Below are 21930 nucleotides of genomic sequence, written 5' to 3'. Positions count from 1 at the left end.
TCCCATTACAGATTGGACTTTTAGAGTGCACTTTTTAGTGATCATAGATCAGTCTATATTTAGTTTCTACTCACACCGTCCTTAGGTCTACATCATCACAGGAGCTGGAGGAAATAGCCTACAATAGATCACAATTTCTAACCTATATCCTTCCTATCTCTATCCCTGTCCCTTTTTAAAAACACCCTAGACACGGCATTGTCTTGACTATTCATGTTAGTGAGGCACAAACCAATGACATGTTACAGTATTTTGCTTATCTAACAGAACTGCCTATCCTTTACATCCTGACCTGTCAATTCTCATCTCTCGCTTTAACCATTGGACTCCGGGAGGGGGAGGGAGTCAATGGGGGAGGGGGTAAAGAATGTATGGTATGTGTGGGCGTCAACAAAACGCGGGGTATGGGGAACGACAAATTGATACAATGTATTAATTTGCGTATTACATGTATCTTTCATGGTAGTGACTAGTTATATGTTGATTGTCAAACATTTAAACGCGTTTTGTGTTCAGAATATTAATACTAACCGTACTCAATAAGAAGGTTATTTGATTATATCTTGAAACGCACCACTATTATATGCGCAATGGTTTGGTCTGTAGTAGGTGGGACTCAGGAGTGGTCAGCAGGACGTCGTAGATCAATGAACTGAACTGAGTTTTGATGCCTGGGTTGGACGACACTTTGGTGGGATTAAACCATATAACCTACGCAGTGTAGCCTATGTTAGGTAGCCTACGGATGTGACAACGCGACAAGGACATTTGAATCAGGATCGAAAACGGAGTCTATTTCAAACCCGGTCGATATGCGGATTTTTTCCAAATAAACCCACTGGCTTTAAATAAACGGGTCTGCATGTAGCTGAATTTTTGTGGGGAAACAATCTTTTTATCTCGGAATAACTGGAATAGGCTATCCAGGATGATCTTTGCAAACACTGCCAACCCGTTGAAGAGCACATATCGGAAGCAGGTAGGCCAAAAAAGCCCTGGCTGGGATGGTCCAAAACGGTGCCATAAGTCCCTTGAACGCATCCAATTCGAATGTGCGTACGGCCCAGCTGTCTTATCACCTCAGTTAACACGGTCACGAGAAGCGACAGTCGTTATTATAGTGTTATAACACCGCTCACCGACAGTCAGGTTGCAAAGTGATGTAGTGTGACTGTCCGTAGCTAGCTACACTACATTTTGGTCAAGTATGTTCTGTGCATTAGTGTCCATTTTATATTATCGGCTTTGTCCTTGAATTAGCATTACAGAATAGCCTATCTAGCAGCTTTTATTGTATTAGGGCCTAATGGCTTATAACAACTATCATCCAAATAGATTGATTCCCTAAATAGGATAACATTTTTTAACATTCAGAAACGCATCGAATTGCTCATTCAGAAGGTAACTGATGAAGGAACAGGCCTATATGATGTATGATATAATTACGCATTAATTTACTGGAGGACAGAGGGAGAGAGAGAGAGAGACCCTCTGCATGGTCCAGGTAACCCAGGTTTAGATGCTGAACATTTGTTAGGCCTACTGCTATAATAACATTGCTATAATGTTCACAAGAAGAATCACCTATACTCTGAACATACACGGTTTTATTCCCCCGGCTTTTCAAATGTAGGCCCACGTTATTCTATCTCTACCTCCCCAAGTCTTGGAGGAGAAATCCATGATTTCTTCAGCATGTTTTTAATGAAAATAGGCCACGCAGGTCACACACAAATGTATGGCATTGAAATTGTAGTTCATATGTCCCATTTGTTCGATTCCTTGTAGGTTTTTACATAATAGCAATAGAATAGAACAGAGTAATATAGAATATAATAGTTATGATGATGCATAGCTACAGAAGGCCTACTACATCTTAGATTCCTTGTTGGTATTGTTAGAATAGAACATGCTCTGTATAGACCGAGTACTGATACAGTAGGCCCTGCTCACCTGTGTTTTGGTTTTGCTCAGTAGGCCTTCTAGTGAGCGGCGTGCTCAGCTTCTGCCTAATGTGGGTCAGTGTGCTGGAGTGAACATGGGTGTTCATGCATCTATAATGAGCCTTTTCAGGTGTAGCTACCTATGCAGTGGTTCTGTACCACTACTCTGTAGTTCACCACTGATTCAGCCATCTAGTCCACAAGATGGAGGTGATTGCGATTTGTAGCTATATCCGCACTGAATGATTCCAATAGGCCTAATAATCAGGTAGTCATCTAAATGAGTTGGTACTTCAGTCCTTCTTTACTCCACACTGTAGTTCACCACTGATTCCAACCTGGACTCAGGGGTAGAGGTAACATAGTACATGTACCTCCGGGACACCCCAATTAGTATGATATGTTCCGTTTCGTATGGTATGTATTCATTTGTGGATGTCCGTCATCCATTTCCTATGATATGTTCAGAATTTCCAAAACGTATGCTATGTTATGAATTCCAACTTGTTGTGGCTATTGTTAGCTAGGTGGCTAATGTTAGCTAGGCTAGGAGTTAGGGTTAAGGTTAGGAGTTAGGTTAAAGAGTTATGGTTAGCTAACACCCTAACTAGTTGCAAAGTAGCAAAAAAATGTGTAAGTAGTTGCAAAGTTTCTAATTAGCTACAATGCAAAAGTTGTCCGTGATGAAATTCAAACACGCAACCTTTGGGATGCTAGACGTACACGTTATACGCCCGATGCAGAAATTGTTGTGCCATTTCCTGATTGCTAAAAATCTAATAGTTAGCCTAATTTCAGTTTGTGACCAAATAAACTAGTATAGTGTAGAGAATCATTGTACCATCTAAACCGCTGTGAAGTATTTTCCATAAGCAAATATATTGTTGTTTCAGCTGTTTGAAGCTGGTGTACAAAACCGAAAGTAAAAGAGGCTAAAACTAAACTTAAGAACGGGAAGCATAGAAAACAGATCTACTGCTTCTTAGACTTGCGTTCAAGTAGAATGATAGCTCTATAACTCACATTTCTAGGTGAATTTGGTTGTGTTGCCCAAAAAGTGACATATGGCCACTTTAAGTAACCTTCTGTCTTATGTAACCATACCAAACTTAACCTATACTAATTTCAGTGCTCCCGATTTACGTTTACTAAATCAAATCACATTTTATTTGTCACATGCGCCGAATACAACAGGTGTAGGTAGACCTTACCGTGAAGTGCTTACTTACAAACCCTTAACCAACAATGCAGTTCAAGAAATAGAGTTAAGAAAATATGTACTAAATAAACTAAAGTAAAAAATAACAATAATGAGGCTGTATACAGGAGGTACCGGTACCAAGTCAATGTGCGGGGGGTGCAGGTTAGTCGAGGTAATTTGTACATGTAGGTAGTGGTAAAGTCACTATGCATAGATAATAAACAGCGAGTAGCAGCAGTGTAGAAACAAAGGGGATGGGGGGGGTGGGGGGGTCAATGTAAATAGTCCAGGTGGCCATTTGATGAATTGTTCAGCAGTCTTACAGTATGGCTTGGGGGTAGAAGCTCTTAAAGAGCCTTTTGGATGTAGACTTTGCACTTCGGTACCGCTTGCCGTGCAGTAGCAGAGAGAACATTATGACTTATGGGTTGACTGGAGTCTCTGACAATTTTTTGGGGTCTTCCTCTGACACCGTCTAGTATATAGGTCCTGGATGGCAGGAAGCTTAGCCCCAGTGATGTACTATGTTACGTCTAGTCTATGAGACCGGGCTGCTGATTCAACCATCTAGTCCACAAGATGGAGGTGATTGTGTGTCGATTCTGTCGGTAGGCTTAGTATATCTCCACCCGTAAAGATATCCATAGGCATAATCATCTGTTGTTTATCCAAATTAGTTATGCAATGGCTCTTCATTCTTTGCTTCGTCAAAGATTCTAGTCCACAAGATGGAGGTGATTATGTGTGCATTCTGTGGGTAGGCTTAGGATATCGCCATCCTAAACGATATAAGTAGTCCCAGCCCTAATTCAATGTGGTGGCCATCTTAATGTAATTTAGCTCACCATTTTGTTTTGGTAAATATGTTTTCAAATGGTGGAAGGCAGAACATGTTTTTTCTTAATCCACAGATGAATTGGTCTGCCGCATGCCATTCTAGATTTTCCTGGAGTGGCTTCTGCGGGGTTGGAGCTATTTTAATGAGTAAGAGGAAGGAAATGCCTTGCAGAGGAGGGCTCTGGTTTGCCTCAGAGAATGTGTGGTAGGTTCCCACTGACACACCAGACCAGACTGTAGTACTAGGAAGGAACCGTGATGGAAGGAGTGTAGACAGCACCCCACGCAAGAATGTCACCAGGGAAATAGCCTAGTGGCAGGTAGGCTAGCGGTTAGAGCATTGTGCTAGTAACCAAAAGGTTGCTAGTTTGAATCCCTGACCTGAAAGTGTGACAAGTCTGGTATTGTTCCCTTGAGCAAGGCACTTAACCCTAGGGTAGAACTAGGGTGACGATTTGTTCCTGACCATGTGACTAGGAAAAACTCCTACCCCTATTCATCTCATTATATTTCACTGCCGACATTCTGGAGCTTGGTGAAATGGAAAAACTCCATGCTAGAAAATTCTAGAAAGAACAGTAGTGCTGAATGTCTTTTCACCAGGCATAATGGGACCCATGTCATCTAAAAAAGTTAGACTTTTAAATCATCTGTCCATAGGACATTCTTCCGAGAGTCTTGATGATCATCCAGGTGCTTTTTGGCAAACTTGAATCAACTTTGGATGAGATGGGTCCAATTATCCCTGGAGAAAACCAAACACTGCATTCCACAGTAAGAACCTTATACCAACGGTCAAGCATGGTGGTTGTTGTGTGATGGTTTGGGGATGCTTTGCTGCCCCAGGACCTGGACAACTTGCCTTAATAGAAGGAACCATGAATTCTGCTCTGTATCAGAGAATTCTACAGGAGAATGTCAGCCCATCGGTCTGTGAGCTGAAGCTGAAGTGCAGCTGGATCACGCAGCAAGACAATGATCCAAAACACACAATCAAGTCTACATGAAAATGGTTAAAAAGCAACACATTTGAAGTTTTGGAATGGCCTAGTCTAAGTCCAAACCTTATCCCAAATTGAGATGTTCTAGCAGGACTTGAAATGAGCAGTTCATGCTTGAAAACCCACATATCCTTGAGTTAAAGCAGTTCCGCATGCAAGAGTGGGCCAAAATTCCTCCACAGCAATGTGAGAGACAGATCGACAACTATAGGAAGTATTTGGTTGCAGTCATTGCATCTAAAGGTGGCACAACCAGTTATTGAGTGTAAGGGGCAATTACTTTTTCACACAGGGGAATTATTGGGTGTTGCATACTGCAACTTTGTTAATTAAATAAATAAAATAAATATATATATTTCATTATTTGTAAAATCAGGTTCCCTTTATCTAATATTAGGTTTTGGTTGAAGATCTGATAACATTCAGTATCAAAAAATATGTAACAATAGAGAAGATTAGAAAGGGGCACATACTTTTTCACAGCACTGTGTGTGTATATAACACGGAACAAAAAATATAAACGCAATATGTAAAGTTTTTGTCCCATATATCATGAACTGAAATAAATGATCCCAGAAATGTTCCATACGCACAAAAATAAAATTTCTCAAAAATGTTGTGCACAAATGTGTTTACATCACCGCTAGTGAGCATTTCTCCTTTGCAAAGATAATCCATCGATCTGACATGTGTGGCATATCAAGACGCTAATTAAACAGCATGATCATTACACCTTGTGCACCTTGTGCTGGGGACAATAAAAGGCCACTCTAAAATGTGCAATTTCGTCACACAACAACATGTTAAAAATGGCTCAAGTTCTGAGGGAGTGTGCAGTTGTCATGCTGACTGTAAGAATGTCCACCAGAGCTGTTGCCAGAGTGTTGAATGTTAATTTCTCTACTATATGCCGCCTCCAACGTCGTTTTCGAGAATTTGGCAGTACGTCCAACCGGCCTCATAACCGCAGACCACGTGTAACCACACCAGCCCAGGGCCTCCATATCCAACTTCTTCACCTACGGGATGGACTGAGACCAGCCACCCAGGCAGCTGATGAAACTGTGTGTTTTCACAATTGAAGAATTTCTGCACAAACTGTCAGAAACCGTTTCAGGGAAGCTCATCTGCATGCTCATCGTCCTCACCAGGGTCTTGACCTAAATGCAGTTTAGCGTCGTAACCGATGGCCACTGGCACGCTGGAGAAGTGTGCTCTTCACAGATGAATAGCTGATGCACTAGCTCAACAGATTACACAATCTCACCACTACGGTCAGTTGTAGCAGGGTGCTGTCAACTACTATATGCTCTCCAGTGGTGTAAAGTACTTAAGTAAGTAACTACTTAAGTATTTTTTTGCTATATCTGTACTTTACTAGTCATATTTTTGACTACTTTTACTTCACTACATTCCTAAAGAAAATAATGTACTTATTACGCCATACATTTTCCCTGACACTCAAAAGTAGTCATTACATTTCGAATGCTTAGCAGGACAGGAAAATGGTCCATTCACACACTTATCAAGAGAACATCCCGGGTCATCCCTACTGCCTCTGATCTGGCGGACTCACTAAACACACATGCATCATTTGTATCTATCTGTACATTTTTAAAACAAGAAAATTGGGCTGTCTGGTTTGCTTAATATAAGGAATTTGAAATGATTTACTTTTGACACTTAAGTATACTTTAGCAATTACATTTACTTTTTGATACTAAAGTATATTTAAAACCAAATACATCTAGACTTTTACCCAAGTAGTATTTTACTGGGTGACTTTCACTTTTCCTTGAGTCATTTTCGATGAAGGTATCTTTACTTTTACTCACGTATGACTTTTGGGTACTTTTTTCCACCACTGATGCCCTGGAGTTAGTTTTATAGCTACAACGATATGCATTGACCTAGTATGTGACTGTGTGTAACTCACAGTGGTAAGTCAGTTGATTAGGGCCATGAGTCAAATAATGCACACACATACAACCTTGTTATCTCCCTGCTGTACTCACACATTATATCACAATACACATTAGAATGTCATCATGGTTTGGATGTCCAAAACCAGATGGGAAATGACCCGATAAGATGGCATAGACTGTACTTGAAAAAAAAACACATCATGATGTGTTTGTGGTCTATGTGAAATAGATTCTCGGTCTCACGTCACCAGCTAAGAATGGCACGTGAGCGTGTCATGTCACAAGCGTCGGTTGATTCAGTTTAGCTATAGACTAGCTTGGGGGTGGGGGGCGGGGACACTGTTTTGCCTTGCGTGTCAGGAAGCGGAAGCTAAGTATATAGCTGAGCCTTGTTGACAGTCTGTGCTCAGTGCCGTGGGTCTTATCAGCTACCTGCGTCTCACCTTGAGTAAAAGCATGAAAAACATCATGATACTGTGTACGTTTCCTGCCAGGAATTGACTTGACTGTAGACTGTTGTGTGTTCAGGAATCTGCTGAGGCTGTTGTGTGCTGTTGGGGAGGGGGGGGGGGGGGGGATTTCCTAGATTCCCAGATGTATTTTCTGGGTGTGGCACAAAGGCCACAGGAGGCCATGTTTCATATTTCCGTAGGCAAGGGACACCAGTTTGTCTCTGTGTGTGTGTGTGTGTGTCTGTGTACGTGAGGGGTGTGTGTGTGTCTGTGTGTCTGTGCACGTGAGGGTGTGTGTGTGTGTCTGTGTGTGGGTGTGTCTTTGTCTGCGTGCATATATGTGTGTGTATTTGCCTGCTTACCGGTGTGTGTGTTAAGTCAGTGGCATTGTGTGTACCTGATGTCCTCTTTTGTCTCTCCCCTGTGTAAACACCATGTAACTACAAATCTATCTGAGTTTAAACTCGTCTCTAGTCTTTCCAGGAATTTCCATTTCTTTCTTGGTTGAGACACAAACACCGCTGTTAACGGAGGGCAACAGAGTGACCGTGTGTTTACTGTGTACCTGACCGTGTCTCTTCCTTGCAGTCGTACCCCATGGCTCCAGCCAGCCCCAGCACGGTGAGCACCAGCAGCAACAGCAGCACCACAGGATGGGACCAGCTCAGCAAAACAAACCTGTACATCCGCGGCCTGCCTCCAGCAACCACTGACCTGGACCTGGTCAAGCTCTGCCAGCCGTGAGTACTGCTCAGCCTACACACACACACACACACACACAACCACTGACCTGGACCTGGTCAAGCTCTGCCAGCCGTGAGTACTGCTCAGCACACACACACACACACCACACACAACCACTGACCTGGACCTGGTCAAGCTCTGCCAGCCGTGAGTACTGCTCAGCCTACACACACACACACACACACACAACCACTGACCTGGACCTGGTCAAGCTCTGCCAGCCGTGAGTACTGCTCAGCCTACACACACACACACACACACACACACACACACACACCACACACACCACACACAAGCACTGACTGACTTACACACATTATTATGATGAATTAGAACAGCTTGTTCCAACTATATATGCCAATAGCATATTCGTGTGGACCATGCATGAACCAAGCATAGAGGCCACTAGCTAGCATCCCTCCAACCAACTAGACCATGGGAACTGTGATACATGATACATGATACAGATACATGATACGGTATCTGTAGAGACGAGAGATTAGGGAACGTGACTGTTTTCTACAGTATTGGGATTGGTGAATGCGGCAATTGTCATGTTTTGTTGGGTTTGTCTCTGTGCGCCTCTGGCCTCTGGACCACAAGCATATGGAGCGAAGCATTCAACCATGTTACCAGGGGCAACAGCCGCTGTTGCTGTGTTGTTTGCTTGTGTTTTGCTCCCAACGGTGGTGGCCTGCTCGCCGGGCACCAAGCAGAAATGAAAGAGCCTTTCATTGCAACCAGGCCTAATGTTAGCCGAGCGTTTAGTTCAACCAAAGCATGATGCACGTCCTTAAAATACCAGTTCCGCAAAACGGCTTGGCATCATTTCAACTCGGGTATTTCTGTCTGAGTTTTGAGCGCAGTTTATGACGCAGGCTGTTTTTTCAAGTACGGTAACGCGGCGCCTTGACATGAACAAATAGTTAGGCTATGCTAGGCATCTATCGTTTTCTCTTTGGTCTAGCGTTAGGCTGCTCTTTGACAGAATGTCGGCTGTTGTAGCAATGTTTGTTATCTCTTTATATATCTACATCCCACCACACATATTTGACATATTATGGATGTTTGTAGCTAAGTCCCTGTGTGGGGAGTCAAGTTGTTATTTTGTACAGTGCCCAAAGCTTTCAGAGTTTCATACATACATTTGTATGCCACTGTGTAAATACTGCAGTGTGTGTTCGCATGGATTGCATTCAACCTCTTGTCTTTAGCCTGTTGTAAGTATTGACGTCCTTCAGTGACTCGGCAGAAGTGCCTTTTAGTATGCCCGTTAGTACGAGGGTTTCATTCGGTTAAAGACACAATGCGGTTAAAGATACAATAATGAATTGATCCTCTTAAATGAGTCCACTGAAATAACATGGTGTGCTGTGTGGTCATTAAAGCTCAGTATGTTCCCTCCAAGCCTCACAACCCGGTTGCCTCACCCGGCTTACATGGCTGCCTTTTTCTCAGCGATGATGTCATATGCATTCTTGTGCAAGCCTAGCGTTCTGACTCCCGGCCCTTGTTGTAGGAGTTTAGCAGCAGAGCGACACTCTGTCTGTGATATAGGGCATACAGTATTTTTTTAAACAAATTCATATATTTGAAGCTAAAATGAACCCCCCCCCCCCCCCCCAGCAAGTGGTTGAAATGACGTAACTACAACCACATCTGGTTTGTTAACTGATTGTATTGACATCATTTCAAACAGCTTTACCCACTGAGCCTTCATAACACATACTGTACCAAACAAAGAGGATCGGGTAGATTGAAATATAGTTTGACCTTTAAAACAATAATGTATGCATATTGTAGTGATAATCAATACAATTAAAGGATAAGAGAGCAACATCCTGTTCTTAACGTTTGATTCTTCTTGTGCTCATAGATACGGCAAGATCGTGTCGGCAAAGGCCATCCTCGATAAAACAACTAACAAATGTAAAGGTCAGTATCATGTTTTCTAATATTGATCTCCTTTTCTCCAATGTGTCGAAACAACTGATACGTTTTACGGTTGTCAGATAGTATCACACACTGGTATGCTACTCAGCAAATGCATTTGCAATGTAATGTAAAGCAAATGAATGTCAAGTTGTACTGCTGTATATGACGGTTGTTTCTGTGCTCCTCCTCCTCCTCCAGGGTATGGGTTTGTGGACTTTGACAGCCCTGCAGCAGCCCAGAAGACGGTCCATGCCCTAAAGACCAGTGGGATACAAGCCCAGATGGCTAAGGTGAGAGGAACTCTGTGTTCTTCTGTTAGCAGAACAACAGACTGTCTGTCTCGTAGCACAGCAACTACTAAGCCATGTGCTCTGGTTAGGATACTCCTGGTTAGCATGTTGTGCTGTGTTATGAGTTAGCATGTTGTGCTGTGTTATGAGTTAGCATGTTGTGCTGTGTTATGAGTTAGCATGTTATGCTGTGTTATGAGTTAGCATGTTATGCTGTGTTATGAGTTAGCATGTTATGCTGTGTTATGAGTTAGCATGTTATGCTGTGTTATGAGTTAGCATGTTATGCTAAGGTTCCATTCCACGTCTCTGTTTTGTAAATTACAACGACAGATTATTTGCAGCAGTAGACTGTGTGTGTGTGCATTTAACTGTGTGTGTGTGTGTGTGTGTGTGTGTGTGTGTGTGTGTGTGTGTAAAGCAGAGCAGCAGAGTTAGTCACATGACCCCAGCTGACTGGCTGGCTGTTCAGGCGGTGACCCCATTCACGTTCTCAAATGAAGCCAGATGTCCTCCCTTCCCTCTCCCGCTCGCTGCCAAAAAACAGTCGGTCCACACGCACGCACAGAACAGGACGGACAGCTTTCTGCTGCTATGCAAATATTATGACTGTCTCGTAGCACAGCAACCACTAATTAATGTGCTCTGGTTAGGATACTCCCAGGTAGCATTTTACGCTGTGTTATGAGTTAGCATGTTATGCTAACGTTCCATGTCCAGTTACTGATGTTATGCTTATTAGTTTGAATACTTCTTTTGTGAAATAGGGTGGTCTTTTTTTCAGCCTCAACCTATGATTTGAACAACTCCTCTTCTCCACTGGTGGAAAAAGTACCCAATTGTCATACTTGAGTAAAAAAATAAAGATACCTTAATAGAAAATGACTGAAGTAAAAGTGAATGTCGCCCGGTAAAATTCTACTTGAGTAAAAGTATAAACGTATTTGGTTTAAAATATACGTAAGTATCAAAAATAAATGCAATTGCTAAAATATACTTAAGTATCAAAAGTAAAAGTACAAGAATAAGTCATTTCAAATTCCTTATATTAAGCATACCAGACAGCACCATTTTCTTGTTTTTTTAAAATTTACGGATAGTCAGGGGCACACTCCAACATTCAGACATAATTTACAAACAACGCATGTGTGTTTAGTGAGTCCACCAGGTTCAGAGGCAGAAAGGATGACCAGGGATGTTTTGTTGATAAGTGTGTGAATTTGACCATTTCCTGCTAAGCATTCAAATTGTACTTTTGGGTGTCAAGGGAAATGTATGGAGTAAAAAGTACAATATTTTCTTACGGAATGTATTTTTTACATAAGTACTTTAACACCACTGCTCTCCTCCCTCTCCCAGTTTCACCGGTTTCACTTTTCCAAATACATTTCTCTCTGTCAGCACATTTCTGCTATCTCTCTCTCTCGCTCTCTCTCTCTCTCTCTCTCTCTCTCTCAGAGACCTGTGTCTAGCTAGCTCCTGTATTTCTGCCGAGGCCAGCAGAACACAGTGTGCCTGTATGGTAGCTGCAGAACTGTACTGCTTAGCTGTTGAGTTCGTAATGGTAAAGATGAGAGAACTGAACATGGTGTTAAATCTAAAAAGGAGAGAGAGATGCGTAGAAAATAGAAAAAGAGACCAGTCGCCATTATGAGCAAATCAAGGGCCATAGAAACTCAAGTCCTTGATAATGCATTTACGGAGTTGTTGACTGAAGGCCCCACATGACCTGGACGTGACCGTCACTAAGGCAACACACAACCCTAGCTAACTCGTGTTCAGTTGTGTTTTTTGTTGTTGTTATGGCTTGGATATCCTGGCTTGGATATCATCACAGACTCGAATCGTGTCAACGCATCATTTTAATCCGAGTGAAATGTTCATGTAATTGTCCTCGAGTGCTATTGTGGTTTAAGTTGGTGTTGCCGTCCAAATTACCATAGATTCTTTGGAGGAAAATGATCCTGATACCCCTCTATTCATTTCTCTGTCCCTCTCTCTAAGCAGCAACAGGAGCAGGACCCCACCAACCTGTACATCTCCAACCTGCCTGTGTCTGTAGACGAGCAGGAGCTGGAGGGGCTGCTGAGGCCTTTTGGACAGGTCATCTCCACCCGCGTCCTCAGAGACTACAGCGGGGCCAGCAGAGGGGTCGGCTTCGCCAGGTGAGAACATCTCAATGCTCAGTAACAGTTTGACGGAGGGCCATGTTGGTAACTCGAAGGGTTGTGGGTTCAAATCCTGCTACTTTTTCTAATTTAGGTCCCATTGATTCATGTGTGACTTATGTCTACTATTCTCAGGATGGAGTCCAAGGAGATGTGTAACTCAGCCATAGCCCACTTCAATGGGAAGTTTATCAAGACAGCGCCTGGAACTATGGGTAAGGTCTATGTTCTCTTATTCTCTCTCATGCTTTGGGCTGCGATGCTCACTTTTTGGTTTCGCTAATGGTGAGGATGATATGTTTTTTTTCTCTCCAGCTCCCTCTGAGCCCCTGCTGTGTAAGTTTGCCGATGGTCAGAGGAAGAGGCACAGCCACAGTCCATACATCCCCAGCGGTCGCACTTGGCCCCGAGAGGGAGAGCTCAGACTTGTAAGTGCCTCTCTGTCCTTCTCATCTGTCTGGATGTCTCTGTGGGTGGACCCACAACTGCAAGTTTTCTCTCCCTGACAGACTAATAAAGGCCATTTTAAGAATAAATGCAATGACCTCATTTTTAGTGTTGACTGACTTGCCCAGGGCCCAATGTTAATCCTATCCTGAGAGACCAGTTCATTATAGCAGGGCTTCATTAACTTTTTCACTCGGGTCCCCCTTCCAACATTCGGGACCCCCCCCCCCCCCCTCCCTAGTATATTTAAAACCAAATACTTTTGGACTTTTACTCAAGTAGTATTTTACTGGGTGACTTTTAATTTTACTTGAGTCATGTTCTATGAAGGAATCTTTACTTTTACTCAAATATGACTATTGGGCATTTTTTTCCACCTCTTGTTGGCGGACTGAATTTTGCAGGTTTAAAGCTTATGTCCTGCAGTTCTACACAATTCTACCGGTGCCCCCCCTGCCGACCCCAGGGGGGAGGCACGCCCCACAGTTTAGGAACCACTGCATTAGTGCATAGCCATTACAGATCATGGTACTGATTTAATGGTTGGTATTGGGATGCTAATGTGACGGTTAGATGATAAGGATCTGGCTTTGTGTGACGGTTCTGTTTTGTCCTACCAGGGCGGGATGACTCTCACCTACGACCCCACCTCAGCTGCTATGCAGAACGGCTATTATGCCTCTCCCTACACCCTAACGGCCAATAGAATGATGGCTCAGCAAGCCATGTCTCCCTACATGTCTCCTGTCACCTCCTACCAGGTAGGCACATCATTATCCTGGAGTTAATTCAATATAAATGATCAAAAGATGATAGTCGCTTTGGATGAGAGCGCCTGCTGAATGACTCAAATGTAAATGTTATGTAAATTTGAAGAATGTGGCATGAGGTTAACCCTGCCCTTTCATGTGGCAGGTACAGAATCCTTCCTGGATGGCCCACCAGCCTTACATCATGCAACACCCAGTAAGAGAAATGAAATGATGTCTTTCTTACTCCACACACACAGTGCTAGTGTCAGACTTCATTTTTTGTACCCTGGTACAAAAACACAGTGATAGAAACTAATTCTTACTCAATTCATAGAGCTATACATGCAGACACTACAGACATACCTGCCAGTAAACATTTAATTGGACAATGTATACCATGCGTGTCTCATACATACGACTAATAATACAGTTAGTCGGCTACTTCCCATATACAAAAACATAGTGAAGAAAATGGTTAAATATATATCCAGGGGCGCAACTTTGGTTTTAGAAGTGGGGGGGACATATACACTACCGGTCAAAAGTTTTTAGAACACCTACTCATTCAAGGGTTTTTCTTTATGTTTACTTTTTTCTACATTCTAGAATAATAGTGAAGACATCAAAACTATGAAATAACACATATGGAATCATGCAGTAACCAAAAAAGTGTTAAACAAATCAAAATATATTTTAGATTTGAGATTCTTCAAATAGCCACCCTTTGCCTTGATGACAGCTTTGCACACTCTCGGCATTCTCTCAACCAGCTTCATGAGGTAGTCACCTGCAATGCATTTCAATTAACATGTGTGCCTTGTTAAAAGTCAGTTTCGCCCCTGTATTAATCTTATTCCACTGATAGTATATGTTGAGAGGCTGACATATGACATGTTACCTCAGTTAAAAATACCCTGATTCAAAAACAGAATGTGTTACTTTAATCAGCGAGTTCTGCTGATGCTGCAGAATAAACACCCCCAAAATCTGTGTGGGAAGAGAACAGAACAGAACAAAACAGAGCCGAGCCCAGTTCTGGGAACCGGAACATTCCCTCATATTTCAGTGAGTGCGGAACAAATCAATTGTTTTGATTATGATTTAAAGGGGAACCTCCCCTGGGGAGTTTAAGCTCTTGAGCTCTTTTCCTTTTATCATCTGGATGTGACACGGTGGATTAAGGTTGCGTCTGAATTTGCACCCTATTCCCTACATAGTGCACTATTTTTGACCAGAGCCTGAGACAAAAGCAGAGAGCTCTCTTTTCCTGTAGCTAACTGACTCGGGTTCTGGTCAAAAGTTGTGCACTATGTAGGGAACAGGGCAGGGGTATTCAACTCTTACCCTACTAGGTCCAGAGCCTGCTGGTTTTATGTTCTGCCTAATAATGAATTGTACCCACCTGGTCTCCCAGGTCTAGATCAGTCCCTGATTAGAGGTTGAACAATGAAAAATGGTCCAGAGTTGAGTTTGAGGGAAAAGGGTGTAATTTGGGACCGAGATACATCTGTGCTTCTCTGGCCTCTAGTTCTCTGCTCCCACTGCTGTATGGAGCCAACAGGAAATGCCTGCAGCAGATACGGTCTTATGACTGAACGATTTTCATCCTCTCAGCAGATGGTTTCAAGTAGAACAAGTGTCTGTGTCTGTTTCTCCCCATTTTGACAAGGAAATGGTACATTCCCTCAAGGCCTTTTGGCTTATACGGATGGCCTTGAGGCCTAAAAAATATGTATTTTTGGGGGGTCCTGAGCTTGTCTGATTAATCTAACTAACTTGAAGTCACAAGTTACACTTGGTTAGTGCTGAGCTGTTAGTGCTTTGTGAGATTGTTTAAGTTTCTGTTAGATTATTACAAAATAATCACGGTTTTAATTTTTTTAATTTTTTTATTTATTTTTACATTAAATGCACTATGCAGTATGTGGGTTGAATGCTGTAACAACACAGAATAAAACTATTATTGATGGTAGTGACTGACCATTACTGCTTATCACTTATTAACCATCATTCACATTAATATAACTTAATCAAATATTTTATTTGATGACTTTATTATTTTATTCCAAGTCATTATCTCATCTCTATAAAGCTGCTGCCACTGCTGTCTGACAAAATCACTATTTTGAAGCTCGCGAAGCAACTCCCTTCTATCCCTCTCGTTCTCTGTTCTCTGTCTCCATGTCTGCCCCGCACAGATCGGACAAGTTTAAACCGGGCACACAATGGATTATGGTCATTGTAGGTAATTACCATGTTTCCCTCGCTAAACTATGTAGAATATTGGCCTGTTTGAAACTACAACTCCCTACTCCCTACTATACAATTCAGGCTTGATCTGATTTATCTCTACAGAAAATCTGCACATCAAAGTCACCAAAAATAAATGAACAAAATGGAATTTAAATAATTTAACCGATGTCGGTCAATTAGTTGTTTAAATATATTTTTTTTAAATAACCAACATTTGTTAGACTTGTTAATGTAATTAAGTGTAACCAGTCCCTGTTCAGCTCTGTACCGAAGCAGTGTTATGAATTAGTTATTACAGTTAAACCTAACCACAAAATTCCAATCATTTTAAAGACAGATATTTTTGCCTGCAGACCTTCCATTGATCCTCAATGGATTTGAGTATGAGGATGACCTTGTATTGATTCTAGAATTATAATATTTCTCTCTCTCTCTCTCTCTCTCTCTCTCTCTCTCTCTCTCTCTCTCTCTCTCTCTCTCTCTCTCTCTCTCTCTCTCTCTCTCTCTCTCTCTCTCTCTCTCTCTCTCTCTCATTCTCTTTCTCTCTCTCTGCTACAGCAGGCTGTAATGTCGCCCTCTGTGGACCACACCATGACAATGCAGCCCACCGCCGTTATGACACAGCAGATGGGCCATCTCTCATTGGGCAGCAGTGGAGCGGTGAGGGGGATTCTGGGAAGTGGGAGGTGCAATTTAGTTAGTCTCATTTTACCTGATGTAAACTCAGATCTAAAGTGCACAGAGGCTAAGGAATATTGATTTGAGATTGGGTGATTTGGGATTGGGTGAAAATGAGTTGGCTACCTTCTTTAGTACAGTATCCCTTAAATCCCGATTTGAGCTAATCTAATATATTGTTTTTTTTCTTGTGACAGCAGTATATTTCAGCCAACGCTGCAGTCCAGGCAGCCTATATTCCTCAGTACGCCCACATGCAGCAGACAGCCGTAAGTTCCAAGGCTCGTCCTTGCCATCTCATTGTGTTGATCTCATCTCATTCATCCATGTCTCATCATGAGTACAGCAATTTTACATCCATTTTGACATCCCATACCATTACTTACTTGATGGTGCTAATACCAGATATTAAGATGTGAAGTTACACAGTTTTTCCCTCTTCAGGAAAATGGTTCACAGCAACAAGTGGATTCGTCCAATAATTCGTCTCCCTACAGTCAACAGAGCAAGTAACGATAAGGTATGAGTCCCTATATGAGATGGAAGGGATAGTTTTAATTGTACTGTAGCACTGCTCATAGTAGGAGTAGTGATCCTCTTCCTGATTGTCGTGTGTATTGTCAGGTAACTTCTGTGAGCAGTAATGGATGCTGTGGGCGCTGACTCATGATGTCACAGTCACAGCCTCTCCTGATTGGACCAGACCAGACTTCAGTAAGAACTCTTTTGCACAGCTTCAACCAAACAACTGTGTATGATGGAACCAACAGCAATGATACCATGGTGTGTAAAACGAAGACAGAGGTGTAAAAATGGACAAAACCAACAATTATTCCCCCCCCCTCCCCCTCCTTCAAAACAGGAAGAAATGTTTTATTTTGATAAACGAAAAGACGTGTATTTTTTACCACGGATTCTCCAAGTGGATGCAATGGGGCAAGTAGCCTACAGCGTGATGTTAAAAGATGCATGAGATTGATTCTTTTTTTTGTGGAATCTGTTGACTTAAGGAAAAAGAGATTTCCAATGGGTTTTATAGGTAGTTTATGAGCCAAGATATATGATGAAAAAAATGTTGCTTGCAAAAAGTGTTCATTTGGTGAGGTGTTACTGGTTTTTATTTTTGGTCTTTATAAGATATTATCATTCAATTCGGCTTCTAGGGTTAATGTCTGACATGATTTTCTGTATCAGATTAAATATGTAGAATTGGCCGTTTGGCAGCTGTCAATCAATCTATGAATAGAGAACTGATAGAGGAGCTAAAGAAGCAAATGTTTTGCCAAATAGATGATGGGTTGGATAATGTGCCTTCCGCTAACATCATAACAGTCATTTTTCATAGCCTGGCAGAATCCGAACTGATTCCCTGACGTTTCACTTTTTCACTTCATGGTGATCACAGTATTCAGTCTGGTCTAACCAGGCTACATTAAAAAGAACAGCCACTCTTAATTAGAACTCCTGTCAGTCCATAGTAAGGCCTCTTTAGACTTTGACAGGGTAGGTGTCTTGTTTTGTCATACTTCACACACAGCCGAGGATGTTGACCTCCATCAAATGCCACACCTACTGATCTCATCTCCCTAATTAAGACAATATAGCCTACAATTGAAATAAAAAACACAAATAGATTTAAAAGAAATGCAAGATTGAAATTGTGAGGTAACGTCAAGGCTTATAAAATTCTCTGCTATTTTTTACTTCAACAGACACAGTAAAATTAATAGAAAATGCCTAACTTTAATGATGAAATTACAATCTGTTTTTACTTTACGCTAAATTAACATGGTTGTCTTTAAAGAAAATTACATTTTTTGCTCTAATGGTCATCTTGACCATGTGTGGTCATGTGTGACTGGTTTTATCTACCTCAGAGTTCTGTCTGGGCTGGTATGGCTGGGTTTGCAGGTCCAGCCCGCCTCACCAGAGAAGAACACAAAAGCGGCGGACCAAATCGCACCATTTTCCTTATGTAGTGCATTACTTTTGACTCATAGGCTTTTCACATAGGGCTATGTTCAAAACATAGACTTAGATAGACATCACATCATTGTATTTATCCCATTATGGCATCTGTGAGAGCACGGGCAGCTCCATTGAAGCCATCTCCATTTTGAAGTGCATTTCGTCTACTACTTCTGAGTTGGTAAACAAACTCAAAGGGTGCCCACTGCCATCTGTGTTGTTTGAACAGGTATAAAGATAAGGTTGGTGATATACTTCCACCTGTTGTTATGGAATATTTACTCACAATTATAATTCATTGGCTGATACCTCGTGGTGACCTGGATGGAATTATGTGATCCTTCCTTAAAGGGATACTTTGGGATTTTGGCAGTGATGCCTTTTATCTACTAGCATGCTAGCAGATACCCATAGACTTCCAGTCATTGCGCTAACACTAGTTAGCATTGGCTCGCGAAACTACCTCTAACTTCAATGATACTGGACACAGAGACATAAAAGTGGTATCCACAAATTCATTTTACTTTGGAGAAGTAGATAAAGGGCCTCATTGCCAAAATCCCGAAGTATCCCTTTAACCCATTGGAAGTCCCACCTAGTTGACTACTTCAAAATGGGGAAAGTCCTCGATGGCGCTGCCAAGCCAATAGGCTTCTGGGCACTAGAGTCCTCTATGTATCTCTATGGGTCAAACGCGTTGCACTCTAAAGGAAATAGGATGCGATTTGGAATGCACCCAAAGCCAAGCTCAGGAGCTGGCCAATAGCAATTTTTACAATTCTTTCTCCTACTACTCTGTCCTCAAATAAAGAAACATTCTGTTTTGTTTAGTATAGGATCATGCTGAATCTTGTTTTTGTTGTGTTTTTCCGATATGAACATTATTACAGGTAGAATATGGTTTTAGCTCCGCCTTAGTTTTGGAGTCTCTTAAAAGAAAAACCAAGTGCTGCTTGTCGAACAGATGTTCCAATAGGCTGGGGAATGAGGCGATTTTTTTTATTTTTTATATTAGAGGAATGCAAACCCACCACGTGGTAGTGTAGGCGGCTAGACTTGATCTATTCTTCCCTTGAAACACACACACACACCTTCGCTGTATGGGACTTTGTGTTGGCAGTTAATGTGGTGATGGGGGGTTGCAGAAGTCTGAAAGATGGAAGTTTAAATTGCAACCATACTATTTGTAGTCTTGCATAGCTAGCGATGTCTGAACCAAGTGCAATTCTGTGTCTGGATCAATAGGCTAGTTGTACAGCAAATTCCACCAACACTTGTGTGATATAGACTGGCTGATGACGATAAATCAAATGAAATAGTAGTAATTTATGCAGAAAGATAGATTTGTTTGTTTCACATGTCCGGGTGATGATGCTGCTGTGTATCATCAGTTAGAAAAAGAAAAATACGCTCATTTTGTATTTTTGTTTCTTTATGTATGTTACAGCCATTGTTTCACCAGATTGTTCTACCAATCTTATCCTTGTGCTTTCCTTTATAAAAACATTTGAATAAAAACCCACCATGAATCAGCCCCATGAGGTGAGTTTGTTTCGTCATTTATGTCTCACATTTCATTTTTCGATGTAGTTCCTTACTAAATCTTAACTTGAACCCCTTCAGTTACAGCTATTGTGGCTATTGTTTTGGTTAGAACGGGATATGACAAGAAGCATGTCATTTTACATAGTACCCTCCAAGCTCATCATTTAGCTCAGGGCCCTTTGTCTGAAGCCCGCCCTGTGCAACTGGGTCCTGGACTTCCTGATGGGCCGTCCCCAGGTGGAGAAGGTAGGAAACAACACCTCCACTACGCAGCTCCTCAACACAGGTGCCCCACAAGGGTGCATGCTCAGCCCCCTCCCGCACTCCCTGTTCACCCATGACTGCGTCAATTATCGAGTTTGCAGACGACACAACACGCCTGATTACCAACAACGACAAGACAGCCTACAGTGGGGAGGCGAGGGCCCTGGCGGAGTGGTACCAGGAAAATAACCTCTCCCTCAACGTCAACAAAATGAAGGAGCTGATTGTGGACTTCAGGAGACAGCAGAGGGAGCACACCCCTATCCACATCGACGGAACCGCAGTGGAGAAGGTGAAACGCTTCAAATTCCTTGGGGGAAAACATCACTGACAATCTGAAATGGTCCACCCACACAGACAGGAGACTGAAGAAATTTGACTTGGCCCCTAAGACCCTCACAAATTTCTACAGATGCACTATAGAGAGCATCCTGTCGGGCTTTATCACCGCCTGGTATGGCAACTGCAAAAGCAGTTGACAGTGAGAGGGCGTTTCTTTTTTCGTTGAGTTTATATACTGTATGCTACTGTATTCTAGTCAATGCCACTCCAACATTGCTTGTCCTAATATTTCTATATTTCTATATATATTTCTATAATTCCATTATTTTACTTTGAGATTTGTGTGTACTGTTGTGAATTGTTAGATAGTACTGCACTGCATTTCGCTACACCCGCAATAATATCTGCTAAATATGTGACCAATAAAATGTTATTTGATTTACCTTAAGTACCTTCAATCAACAGCAGAGGGAGCTCTGCATTCAGATCAATAAGTAGACCTAGTAGATGTCCAAAATCCTATAAATAGAATAATATTTATTTTCAGATTCCACTTTAAGTCATCGTTAGCACTGTCTTGATAAGAACTTGATGAATCAATGTACTTGCTAACCAGTGATGTATATAAACGTGAGTATACAGTATATATCCATGACGCTAACCTTGCTCTTTGTCACACTGTTTCTAGCATCCAGGGGGTTTGTTGTAATGTATCCTTTGTGATATCAGTGTCTTTTATGGGGCTTCTCTGTTAAAGCCTGCAGCTTACTTGAGCTGATGCCATAGACACAAAGGCACCATGTCCCATATATCTTACCAGTAAAGGGATGAAAAAAAACTGGGGTGCAAGATCCCCCATTACCACACACACATACGCCCCGGACACCACCCAGCCAGACTGTAATGCCAGGCATATGCCCCCCCCCCCCACACACACAAGAAAATCGACCCTATGAACATAAGGAGCAAATGATGGAGGATTAGCACTCTCTCTCTCTCTGTCTCACCCCCCCTTCTCGCTCGCTCTCTTGCTCTCCTTTATCTCGCTCTTTCTGATGTCTAATTCTCCGCAGCTGAAGGGACACATGGCGCTATTCCCTAAAGTAGGGCCAAGGTCAGATTGGGGGTGCCTGTGCAGACATCGGGGGTGCAGACATTGAGAGAGTCTGTGGCCTCTCGTGTCTTGATTCATTCACTTATTTCTGTTCAATGGTATTTCATAGGAAATGGGCTGATTGACCTTTA

At 42.1% G+C, this 21930-nt stretch overlaps 1 protein-coding gene across 11 annotated transcripts; it reads left to right on the top strand.

The window, feature by feature from the left end:
• The first annotated feature begins 607 nt into the window (after positions 1 to 607).
• Positions 608 to 20132, top strand: LOC139373208 (RNA-binding motif, single-stranded-interacting protein 1-like). 11 transcript variants are annotated; one of them, XR_011627544.1, is made up of 14 exons: positions 620 to 979; positions 7948 to 8099; positions 9980 to 10038; positions 10237 to 10328; positions 12336 to 12493; positions 12632 to 12711; positions 12812 to 12924; positions 13564 to 13704; positions 13859 to 13909; positions 16507 to 16608; positions 16827 to 16895; positions 17071 to 17146; positions 17251 to 18909; positions 19162 to 20132. XR_011627544.1 is itself a non-coding variant. In XM_071113426.1 (13 exons), exons 1-12 carry the CDS (start codon positions 929 to 931, stop codon positions 17137 to 17139), a joined length of 1140 nt encoding a protein of 379 aa, XP_070969527.1. In that variant the 5' UTR covers positions 608 to 928; the 3' UTR covers positions 17140 to 17146; positions 17251 to 20132. The 11 variants fall into 11 exon arrangements, 9 of the variants coding, with proteins under 9 accessions (XP_070969527.1, XP_070969528.1, XP_070969526.1 ...); XR_011627543.1 differs by having other exon boundaries at positions 622 to 979; positions 16824 to 16895; XM_071113426.1 differs by having other exon boundaries at positions 608 to 979; positions 12333 to 12493; positions 17251 to 20132.
• The last annotated feature ends 1798 nt before the right edge of the window (positions 20133 to 21930 follow it).

This window comes from Oncorhynchus clarkii, chromosome 18, assembly GCF_045791955.1.
Source record: "Oncorhynchus clarkii lewisi isolate Uvic-CL-2024 chromosome 18, UVic_Ocla_1.0, whole genome shotgun sequence".
In the NCBI taxonomy this organism is placed as follows: Eukaryota; Metazoa; Chordata; class Actinopteri; order Salmoniformes; family Salmonidae; genus Oncorhynchus; species Oncorhynchus clarkii.
Note: the sequence above shows the minus strand (reverse complement) of the source record. Positions and strands in the feature narration are given on the sequence as shown.

Excerpts from the sequence above, each read along its gene's own strand:
- LOC139373208 (XM_071113419.1), top strand. The coding sequence starts at position 929 with ATGATCTTTGCAAACACTGCCAACCCGTTGAAGAGCACATATCGGAAG. Across the intron at positions 10,039-10,236 it reads AACAACTAACAAATGTAAAG|GGTATGGGTTTGTGGACTTT; the intron begins GTCAGTATCATG and ends CTCCTCCTCCAG. Across the intron at positions 12,494-12,631 it reads AGAGGGGTCGGCTTCGCCAG|GATGGAGTCCAAGGAGATGT; the intron begins GTGAGAACATCT and ends TACTATTCTCAG.